Source organism: Eulemur rufifrons, chromosome 20, assembly GCF_041146395.1.
Source record: "Eulemur rufifrons isolate Redbay chromosome 20, OSU_ERuf_1, whole genome shotgun sequence".
NCBI classification, from domain to species: Eukaryota; Metazoa; Chordata; class Mammalia; order Primates; family Lemuridae; genus Eulemur; species Eulemur rufifrons.
This window is the reverse complement of record NC_091002.1, coordinates 5,634,447-5,646,209: the sequence shown is the minus strand read 5'-3', so window position 1 is coordinate 5,646,209 and position 11,763 is coordinate 5,634,447. Positions and strand designations below refer to the sequence as shown.

Genomic DNA, 11,763 nt, shown 5'->3' with positions numbered 1-11,763 from the left:
ATACGATAAAAGTAAAAGAATGGAAAAAGACATGCTGTGCAAACAATAATCAAGAGAGCTGAATAGCTACACTAATATCAGACAAATGAGACTTTAAGAAAAATTTTTTTATTAAAGACAAAGAAGGACATGTTATAATGATAAAAGGGTCCATCCATCACAAAGAAATAACAAGTATAAACATAAATGCACTTAACAACAGGGCCCCCGAATACCTGAATCAAAAACTGACAGAACTGGAGGGAGAAAAAGAAAATTCAACACTAATGGTTGAAGACTTCAATATCCCACTTTCAGTCATGAGTACAACTAGGCAGAGCAACACGGAGACAAGACTTAAACAACACTACGAACCAACCAGACCTAACAGACATCTAGATACATTTCACCTAATAACAGAACATTCTCCTCAAGTTCATGTGGAACATCCTCCAGGACAGAACATACGTTAGGCTATAATAGAACTCTCAATACATTGAAAAGAACTGAAATCATATAATATATGTTCTCTGGCCACAATCGAATGAAATAAGAAAGCAATAACCGAAGAAAACCTGGGAAATTCACAAGTATGTAGAAATTAAACAACCTCCTAAATAATCAATAAGTAAAAGAAAACATCAGAGAAATTAGAAAATACTTTGATATTAAAAAAAGACAAAAACATCATATACCAAAACTTATGGCATGAAGCTTAATCAATACTTAGATGAAAATTTATTGTTACAAACACCTATATTAAAAAGAAAGATTTTAAATCCATAAGTTAATCTTTCATCTTAAAAAATAAAAGTAAACCCAAAGCAACCCAAAGGAAAGAGTAAAGACTGCAGTGAAAGTTAATGAAATAAAAAATGGCAAAATAATAGAAAACAACCAACCAAGCTAAAAGTTGTTTCTTTGAATAGATCAATAAAATTGATTATCTTTAGCTAGACCAACCCGGGGGGGGGGGGAAAAGGGAGAGAGGACTCAAATTACTAAATCAGGAAATACTATGAACAACTGTGTGTCAACAAATAGTAATAAAGGCCGGGCGCGGTGGCTCACGCCTGTAATCCTAGCACTCTGGGAGGCCGAGGTGGGCGGATCATTTGAGCTCAGGAGTTCGAGACCAGCCTGAGCAAGAGCGAGACCCCATCTCTACTAAAAATAGAAAGAAATTATATGGACAGCTAAAAATATATATAGGAAAAAAAAAATTAGCCGGGCATGGTGGTGCATGCCTGTAGTCCCAGCTACTCAGGAGGCTGAGACAGGAGGATCACTTGAGCTCAGGAGTTTGAGGTTGCTGTGAGCTAGGCTGACGCCACGGCACTCACTCTAGCCTGGGCAACAGAGTGAGACTCTGTCTCAAAAAAAAAAAAAACAAAAAAAAAAAAAACAAAAAAAAAAACAAATAGTAATAAATAACCTAGATGAAATGGACAAACTCCTAGAAAGATATAAACTACTGAAACTGACTCAGGAAGGAACAGAAAATCTATATATACCTATAATAAATACAGATACTGAATTAGTAATAAAAAATTTTCCCCCGAAGAAAAGTGCAGGACAGATGGCTTCACTGATAAATTCCACCAAATGTTTAAATAATTAACACCAATCCTTCATAAACTCTTCCAAAAAATCAGAGAGGAGAAAATACTTCCAAACTCAATCTGTGAGGTCAGTAGTACTCTGATACCAAAGCCAGACTAAGACATCACAAGAAAAGAAAACTATAGACCAGTAGCTCTTAGTCAGTTGGTTATCAATAAGTGTGCTATCTCAATATAATTCAATGGGGAAAGAATAATCTTTCAATAAATGGTGCTGGCACAACTGGACATCCATGTGCAAAAGAATGACGTTGAACTCTTATGTCATATATAAAACTTAACATGGATCAAAGATCTGCACATAAGAGCTAAAATTATGAAACTCTTAGAAGAAAACTATAGGTGTAAATCTTTGTAACTGTGGATTAAGCAATTGCTTCTTAGATATGATACCAACAGCACAAATAACAGAAAAAAAAGATAAATTGGACTTCATCCAAATTAACTTTTGTGCTTCAAAAGATACTATCAAGAAAGTGAAAAGACAGTATGGGAGAGAATATTTGCAAATCATGTAAGGGTCTAGTATTCAGAATGTATTAATATATAAAACTCTTACAACTCTAGATAAATAATCCAATTAAAACGGGAAAGAGATCTGAATAGATATTTCTCCAAAGAAGATATACAAATGGCCAATAAGCACGTGAAAAGATGCTCAATATCATTAGTCATTAGAAAAATGCAAATCAAAATCACCATGAGAAACCACTTCACACCTACTAAGATGGCTAAAATAAAAAGATAGATAATAACAAGTGTTGTCAGGAATATGGAGAAATTAGAACTCTCATAAATTATTGGTAGAAATGCAAAACTATCTAGCCTCTTTGGAAAACAGTTTGGCAGTTCATCAAAAAGTTATACATAGAGTTACTATATAAGCCAGCAATTCCACTCCTAGGTATATACCCAGAAAAAATGAAAACATACATCTACGTAAGAATGTGTATGCAAATGTTCAGAACAGCACTATTCATAATAGCCAAAAAGCAGGACCAACCCAAATGTCAGTGATGAATGGATAAACACAATGTGGTACTCTCTACACACTGGAATATTACTGGGCAATGAAATAGAATAGTATTACAATATGAAAAACCTTGACAATATTATGCCAAGTGGAAGAAGCCAGAGACAAAAGGCCACGTATTGTATGATTCCATTCATATGAAATGTCCAGAAAAGGCAAAGCCAGGAACAGCAGTACATCAGCTGTTGCTGGGGGCTAAGAAAAGGGGAGTGAGGGTCTCCTGCTAGGGCAGTAAGAGTCCTCGCGCTAGGCAGTGGACGTGGCTGTACAACTGTGAATATACTCCTTGCTACTGAACTGACACTTCAGAAGGGTGAATTTTGTGGTATGTGAGTCGTACTCAATACAGCTGTTATTAAAAACCAGACAGAGTGAGACAGTTCTCTGCGTTCTGATGCGCCAACTATCACCAAGACAATCTGTGAAGTTGGAAATGCAAGGTGCGAATGGGGTGAATGGTTCACTACCCTTTGTGTCTGTGTTAAAAACACCATTTGCATCCAAGTGTGGGTTTTCCCAGAGCTCCTCTGCATGCTCATCTCCTGGGGAGGAGGCTGGGGACACACACTCTGAACACTGAGCAGTGTGTACTTTCCATCAATTCTGAACCACGTAACACAAAATGCACAGGTCTTACAAGAATTTGTGAGATGCCCTTGGGGACATGTCCCCATGTTCACACCCCTGGGCTCAAGGGCCTCTTCTGCAAAGCCAGACTTATAACCAGACAGCAGGGGCCCCCCATAGCAGTGGAGAGGTCATACCTCCTGGGCATTCTAACACACCATTTCCTCACATTAAATACGCAGTCACTGCCCAGACCCACGCCCACTCTCCTGTCCAAGTGCACAAGCAGAGGAAGAAGAAGAGCTGATGACCAGAGGGGACTGTAGCACACCTGGCCCAGACTCTAATTCAGTGCATAGTTAAACTGGTTTGCGAACTTCTCATGCTTCTTCTGGTCCATCTGGTTCATGGCTGTGACCACCCTCCGCACAGCTGCCCTGTGGGGAAAGCAAAGCAAAACGCTATCAAAGAGGCTCCAGCCAGGGCTCTGGGTTGACTGTGTTTTGCTGGGATTGGCCACTGGTGTCCTGGGGCAGCTGCTGCACCTTGCAGACATCTGCAGCTTGCAGACATCCTTAGGGAGCCACCTTCAGAGAGGCAGGCACCCAGGACAGAAGGCAAAGCTCAGAAAGAGCCAGAAGTTACCAGTCCTGGAGCTGGGCCCCATGTGGGTGGTTCTGCCCCAGGTGAGGGTGGCCTCAGCCCTGCCCTGGCACTTCTCCCATGGCCTGCCCCAGCTCTGAAGGTGGCTGCCGTGACCCCCAATCTTGCCAGCACTGGGATATACCTCAGAATGTGGGCAGAGCCTGCCCACTGATCTCATGGAATACAATCACACAAGTGAATATAATCAGGAAGCATCTAATTCAGCCCCGGCTAGCTGGGACGCCCCCCTCTAGGGAAGGGGGTTGGGTGGTCACCCAGGGAAAAATAGCAGGTAGCCCTGGGGCCAGGCTCCGAGGGAACTTGGAGCTCAGTTGGCTCTTCTCAAAAGCCCCCAAACTGGAGTCCTTGACAGCTGGTGTGCCTGGGCCAACAGCTCTTACTTGGCGAAGACTTTTTTCCCGATGCGTGCCCGGGCAGTGTTGGCCTGTGCCTTCAGGTCGGTGAGGTTGGGGTACTTCTTCTTCTTCCCCTTGCCTTTCCTGCAGGACCTGGATGAGCCCAGATCCACCCCGGTGGCTGCTTCCACATCTTTCATGAACTCAGGGTCCTGCCAGTCTGTAACAGAACTTGAGGATTTCAGGAGACACCTGGCACTGACCAGAGCACCTCTCATCCAAGGCCCCCAGAAGGAGACCTTGTCCCTGGCACTGGCGGCCTGAGGGGACGGTCTGTGCCAGCCAACTCACGGTTCCTGGAACAGTAGCGTGGGGAGGGAGGGGATATAGGCGACCCCTGGGGGAAGGCAAGGCAGGGCTCATTCCTACTGCCCTGCCCCTCACAGGCCCTTGCACCCTCCACAGGCCAGGGAGGAGCCAGGGCTGGGCCCGAGGCCACTCCGGGTACAGCGATGGATCCCTCAGACAGGAAGGTGGCCAAGGCCAGTGGTTGGGAGGTCGGTGCCATCCACAAATGCCTTCCCTGCCTGCAGGCTGGACCATGCCCCACTAGGCCAATCGTGGCCTACCAGACAAGGCTGCTGGCTGTCTGGCGTGTGGAGCAGGGGCTGGCCAGGGCCGAGGGAAGGCTGGGCCAAGCATGATGGCCAGCAAAGGGCTTTCTTTGTGTTGATCTAAGGCTGGCCTGGCTGTAGGCCTCAGAAATGCAGGGTGGAAGTTCACCTAGACAGAGCTGCCCTTTCTAAGCAAGCCAGCCATCACCTGCCATCACCGTGAGGGGAAACAAATGTCACCCAGCCCCGCCAGCCCCAGGCCACACCACGGCAAGGTCAGCGTGCAGACTCCCAGGGCTGAGAACATTCACTGTGCAAAGGGTTCCTGGGCAGCTACCGCCATCTTGGTGTCTGCGGGTTTCCCTCCCCAAAACTGCTGCAGGGATCTGTCAGGCAAGGTGCCGGTCCAGGTGCTTGGAAAGGCCACCCAGGTAGGAACGTGAAGGCCAAGAGACCAACAAATGGCCCCCGCCTTCCAGAAGGAGCTGAACATGCCACACTCCAGGACGTCCAAACGTGCCCCAGGACCCCGTGGGCTGGGAGCAGAGGGGCCAGGCCAGGGAGGCACGTTTATGGAGGGAAGCAGCCACACTCCCCAGACAGACGGATGGCGAGGCCTCCCCAAGCTGATTTTTTGAAGTGAAGGAATACGGGGCTGCACGATTCAGATACAGGAACGATTAATCCAAGATTAAGGAAAACTGTCTAAACAGTTTATCTCCCAGTAATAAGAAGGCGTCACAGTTTAGGAACCCAGTGAATGGAGCAATTGTTTAAACACAACGAAAAAATGCCGGCTTCCAGTAGAGATGGAATGAGCACCTCAGTAAAATGAAGGAGCAATTTAAAAGCCTTTGAAGAAAATCAATAGATGCCGGGGCCTCCCGGCCTTCCTGGGCGCTGACGGGCCCCGGAGCGCTGCGCGCATTGTCACCGAGGTTAGCACCAGGGAAAAGAAAATTGCCCCGAAGTGCGAGGGAGGCGGGATCAATAGTGTAGTTAGTAAAGAGATGCTATTTCACATCTGACTGGCCAGCGTGGCCCGTAGCCACAGCCTGATACCTGTTTGTTAACAAGTCACCAAGGGCTGGAAAACCAGATACTCTTCAGGGTTGACAGAAAAAATAGGCACTTCATTTGCTCCTGAGCATGAGCCACCAGGGAAGGCCTCGCCTGAAGATTAACAGGTCAGGGCCCCCTACACGCACCCTCGTACCATCCAGGGCCCCCGGGCCCAGGTGCCGTCTCTGGGCATCAGTCTGAGACTCAGCATCTGCCTCTCATGACCAGAGTGCAAAAAGCCCGTGAACAACAAGATGGCTCGGGTGGGACCCGCGAGCGTGCCAGCAGTGCTCCCCCGGACCGGCACGGCTCCCACCTTCGCTGAGGTCTGGGCCTGCAGACTGGCCCTCTCTTCAGAAGGGAGGGAGCCCAAGCCTGGCCAGGGCCTCCAGTAACAATCCCTCCCGGAAAACAGACATGAACCTCAGCCCAGAGAGGGGCGGGCTGGGTGGGCTTCTTGAAAGTGACAGAGACCTCCGGGGACAGGGCAGCCAGCAAGGGGTACCCCAAACTCCCACCACCAACCATAGCAGATGCCCCGAGCATGAGGCCACACACATCCCCGAGATGGGACAAAACAATTGCCCAGCCGCAAGAACTCCGCAGAAGGGGAGGAACAAGGGGAGAGTGAGGCAGCAGCACTGGGAGGAGCAGTGACTTGGGGGTCCTGTCATTTACCTTTCTTGGCCTTCATTCCTTCATCTGCTTGAAAAACACAAGAATCTAAAACTCAACCACACAAATGATAACCTGGTAGTTTCTGGGCCGTGGGGAGCCCGTGTCCCTGTTGGGCACCTATGACAATGTGGACCTGCTTGAAGCCTGAGCACCTTGTGGAGCCCCCAAACCTGAGACCCCCAGGGCAATGTTCCCTCCCCCCACCTTGTTTTACTATCGTGCAGCTCCCCAGGCAAAGCTGGTGGTGTGGGTGCTCCCTGACCACATGCCCTGGGGGCAGCGGGTCCCAGGGCTGTGCCCTCGACGGCACCCACCCAGACCTACCCGGGCACTTCTGTGTCTGCTGCTGCCGCCTCTGCTCCAACGCCCTGTCTTCTGGGTCAAGGGGCCTTCCCTCTTCGTCTCTCGGGATAATCTTTCCATGGAAAGGGCACTGCACAGCAAAGACAGGGCAGCTGACAGAGGAAGTGGGTGCTGCCTGCCCTGATCACCGCCCATGGCGCACTGGGCACAAACAGCTGTTGGGGAGGGGTGGTATCGCAAAGCCAAGGTGCGCTACCCTTTAATCACATACTCAAAAGCTGGGGGGGTCTTGGGAGCCGCAGGGAAAGGGGAGGCAGCTCCATCCTCCCTCTGGATCTGTGAACTCGGGCAGTAACAGGGAGCCTGGGCCTCGCTCCTGCTGGTTTGGTGGGAGAGATTTCCCTTTACACCACTCCCAACTGCCAGCCTGCCAGCTGCTGCCCCACCCCTCTGGCCTCTCCCTACGGCCTCCCACCCTGTGAACCCCAGAGACAGGGGGGATCCACATGCTGCCTCACTTCTGAGGAATCTAGAACAGCACAGAGAAGGCTACACACACCCTAGATGGACACTGGGTGTCTTGGCCCCTGGAGAGCGTCCCAAGTCATGGGCCCAGGACAGGAGAGCCCAGATACAATTTTTTGATGCCCAGTGGCCAAGCAATTTCTGCCAACCATGGACAAGCCCTTCCATGGGAGCTTCTCTGTGCTTACACGTGTCCCCAACCCAGGGCCAGGGCAGCGGGGAGCTCAGCACTCTCCTCTGCCTGCCCTGTCCTGGCCCTGCCTAACCCTGACCCTAACCCTAGGCCTATGGCCCAAAGTAACTGCAGTCGAGGCCTCACCTTCAGCCGATCTTGGCGCTCACAGAGCCGGCCGTCGGGCCTCGGGGCGCGGCATCGGTGCTGCACAGGCTCAAACCTCCCTGCGAAGGTGATATGGCGGCTCCGGAGCATCTCGGAGATGGCAGCGCTCTCCACTTCCTCCTCTACCTCACTGGGCTTCCAAAAGCGGTGCTGAGAGTCGGATCTGCAAAGAGAACCAGAAACTCTCAAAGGTGTGTGAAGGGGCCCAGGAAAAATGTGGCTAGTCGGGGTCTAGCAATGAGAGAACAGCCAAACCCCCTGTACCCCAGTCACTCCTTGACCCTGGGGACCCCCTGCGCTTATCTCTAACGCCTCCCTGGGCTGGAGGAGATGGCCACTCCAGCCTGGGTTTGAAGCCTGAGGCTGCGTGAACCAGCTGCAAAACTGTGGCTCCACCGCCAACCCAGGCTTCGGTTTTCCCTGCACAGTGGGGACACCGGCCACTGCACCCTCAAGGCGTGACTGAGGGTTAACGAACAATCCACATAAAGGTCACCATTATTGGTGCGGGGTGTGAATACAGGTGGCGCCTGTACCCCAAGGAAGGAGCATGTGGAACCCACCACCCAGCCCGTGGCAGCAGTGCAGAGACACAGGGGCAATGGGTTTTGTCCTTATCTCCTAAATTTCTGGTAACATGCTCTGTTGCTGTCACCAGCCCTTGTTAATGACGCTTTTCTGTTGATGCCAGAGAAGGGGCAGGGCCGGGTACACTAGCACTGGAGGACTGGGACCCTGCTCCCCTCGATGTTTAGGTGGGGGATAGAGCCCCCGCTGCCCCTGGCACTGACCTCCAGCTGGCCCCAGCCAGACTCTTGGGAGCAGGGCCTCTGTTCTGTGGTACACAGTGATGGGTGGGGGATGGTAGGTGTGAGGGCGGTCAGAGGGGTGGGTGCCAAGGGCTCCTGGGGAAGCACAAATGGTCAGCTCTGCCCACCGAGGCTCACGGGCTCCCACACCCCTGCCCCAAGGGTCCAGGAGGAGCAGAGCCCTGGTACCCTCTGCCTGGACCCCCAGCCTACAGACAGAGACACAGGTGCCAAGGCCCAACCCACCACTAGGGAGAAGTGGCCCAGAGAAGGCCTAGCCCCTGGGGCCACTCCAAGTGTCTGATCTGTCCCCGCCATGGTCTGGTCTGGACCCACCACAGGGAGAGCTGGCTTCGGCAGAGCCTTGGCAGCGGTCTGAAGAATGCCCGGACACGTACCCCGCAGCCTAGGGTGAGGATGGTACCTGGCTGCCCGGCCAGATGCCTCTGGCTGGACCAGGATAAGTCGCAAGTCAGATGTCGGTGGGAACGCCCAGAAGTCAGCACCCAAAGGCCCATACCACTGGGCCTCCCCGAAAAGAGAGGCCGGGCTGTGTGCCCCATTTGATATGCACCCAGACATGGGGATGCCTTCCTTGGTACCCTCTCCTTCCCTCTGGCCAAGGCAAAGGCCAGCTCAGGCCTTCCAGGCCACCAAACACCTGCCTTGAGGAGGTGGCTTTTCCAAAGAGGCCGTGGTGGAGAGAGCTGGTCTCAGAGCCGGGGACCCCAGCTCTACTGGCCCTGCCCAAACCATGAAGCCTGGTCAGGTCCTAGTATCCCAGCCTTGTCTTCTTGACCCCCTGGATGAAAGGGGCGACACCATGCTCCCCGAGGTTCTTGAATGCTGGCCGTGAGCTGGTGGCATGATCCTGTCCACTCAGTGGGGGCCAGCCAGAAGGAAGGTCGTGTGGGCAGCCCAAACATGCGCCACGCTCACAGCTGCCTGCCAGACGCACGCAGATACCCAGGAACTAACACCGAGCAGCCAGCCCTACAGCGTCACCCACTGGGCTCTGACCCAGGGCCCTTCGCTGCCATGGCTGCTCCTGTGTGCGTGCTGCCACTCAAAACATGGCTGGCCCCTGCGACAGACCTGTGAGCAGTCAAGTTCAGAGATCTGCCCTCTGTTCTATGGGGAAGCATGAAACCACAAAAGTAGAGTGTCAGGCAGGTGGTGGTGATATCATAGGGGCGTGGCAACAATTCGAACTTACGAGGGGCATGAAGCCAGGTCCTCATTTCAAGCTGCTCAGGCCTCTCTCCCAAACGGCCCCAGGACAACACGTGCACCACTGAGGTGCCAGGCAGGCAGGATGGGCAGGTGCCCACCCCCAGGTGTGGGCTTCTGGGTAGGAGGAGCCATAGCCCCACTTGCCCATTGTCCCCTCGCAGGCTATGGTCACTTGCTGGGCTCTGAAACTGAGTGCTGGCCTTGGGGTACCCCCGACAGCAACATGTGGCAGTTTTTTCCCTGGCCTATGCAAGTGACTGCTGAGCGGCCCACCCCACTCTCCCTCCAGCCCCACCCCATCCTGCCCACACCAAGGGCAGCATCTGCATGGCCTGAAGGACACTGGCCTGAGCTGATGAGCCCTCACGTCCCAGTGCCACTGTGAACAAGCCTGGGATCTGTACCTTGGACTCGCTGCCCTGCCCTCACATATGACCCTGCCAGACACCCGGAATAGAGAGAGCTATGGATGGATCAACCAGGACACCGGGGCACATGTGATCCATCCCTGGGTGTCCAGGAACAGAGCAGTAGACACCCGAGGCACCCAGCACTCCTCGGTCAGGGGCGCTACATGTTGCTATGCCAAGACTCCGGCAGAGGGACCCTCCTGCCTTGTGCCCCCATCCTGGCCCCTCTCTGGAGGCCCTACTGCCAGTCCGCCCCCAGGTGGCCCATGAGCTCCCCCATCACAGTGGGGTTCCCAGCCCTGCAGACCCCCAAATGTTAGCCTCTGTGTTTACAGTGTCTGCAGCACAGTCAGGTGTTCAGGCTGAGCAGCGGGTGCTGGGGAGGCAGCAGCAGCAGCATCTCCTGTGTCCAAGCCGGCCTCCTCGGCCTCACAGGTCCCACCGCCGCCCTGCCAGCCACACACAGCCTGGCCCTGGGCCTTGTCAGCCACCCCAGCCAGGCCTCGGGTGGGCTCACCTAGGGGGCAGGCGGCAGGGCTCACCTGGAGGGGCAGGAACAGGCTCTCCTGGCAGTACCTTCTTTCCCAGAACAGAACCTTGGCACTGTCTTCCCCACCCTCCTTGGCTGTGTGAACAATGTCCTGGCCTAGCTCACTGACAGGCCACAAAAGAAAGGTGGCCTCCCGAGGCCCGAGGGTCTGCATTTAGGAGTGGACAATCCCCTGTGCACCCCTCTCCTCACAGCTTTACAGAGAAAGAAGCCAGTGCAGTGGAGGCAGCAAAAGAAGGAGGGGCAGGGAGGGCAGCTTCCCAGACGTCCCCGCAGGGCCCCAGGCCTGGCCCACTGTGACAACTGGGGGGTGTAGTCACTCTGGCGGGTGCAGTCCCAGGAGCAACCCAGGCTCTCAACAAACGAGCTCTGAATGGGTCTGACGGCCACCTTCAGCGGGGTGCTCTCTCTTCTGGCTGTTCCTTCACACTTTGTTAACACCTGACCCTCACGGATGGCTCCCGAAGGAGCAACAGGAAGGCTCAGAAAATGCCCTGAGACCTGCTGGGCCAGGACGGTAGTCCCAAGAGAGCCCAGGCCCGTTCAACAGGCGCGGCCCACCCCCACGCCCCTCTCGGCACTGGAAGGTGGGCAGAGCTGCCTCAGACCCAGGGAGGCCCCTCCTCAGGCTGGGCCCTGGCCATGCACCCTTGCCAACCAGACACGCCTGGACTCACCTGAGAATCTTTCCGGCCGCCGGCTGCTCCTGGCCCCAGTAGCACAGGTCTACTCCGTAGGGCACGACGGGCGCCCGGGCCCGCTCTGCTGTCAGTTTCTGGGCCTCCTCCAGCCCCAGCAGTGCCCTGGAGGGGCTACAAGAACAGAGCAGGACATACTGACCACACACTCCGGGAGACAGCCACAGGCACCTGCCTCTCCCTCCCCACACCCCACTGTACAGCCAAGAGCCCTGGGTCAGCACAAGTGAGCAATGACCTCTATCCACACTGGGCCTGGGCTTCAGGGCCACTGCCAAGGTCCTGCGAGAAGCCCTAAGCCCTGGCCAACTGCTGGCCTCTGGTCTGCAGTCTTTCACC

The 11,763-nt window shown here is 53.4% G+C and overlaps 1 protein-coding gene across 1 annotated transcript in view; it reads right to left on the bottom strand.

Moving 5' to 3' along the window:
• Positions 1–2,427: 2,427 nt before the first annotated feature.
• The window catches only part of UVSSA (UV stimulated scaffold protein A), a 33,412-nt gene continuing 24,076 nt past the window's right edge, over positions 2,428–11,763 (bottom strand). Inside the window, exons 9-13 of the mRNA XM_069495720.1 lie at positions 11,404–11,538; positions 7,704–7,887; positions 6,881–6,989; positions 4,248–4,422; positions 2,428–3,638 (exon numbers count right to left, since the gene is read on the bottom strand). Of these exons, the coding sequence (XP_069351821.1) occupies positions 3,545–3,638; positions 4,248–4,422; positions 6,881–6,989; positions 7,704–7,887; positions 11,404–11,538 (697 nt within the window). The 3' untranslated portion in view covers positions 2,428–3,544. The remainder of the gene's footprint in view (positions 3,639–4,247; positions 4,423–6,880; positions 6,990–7,703; positions 7,888–11,403; positions 11,539–11,763) is intronic.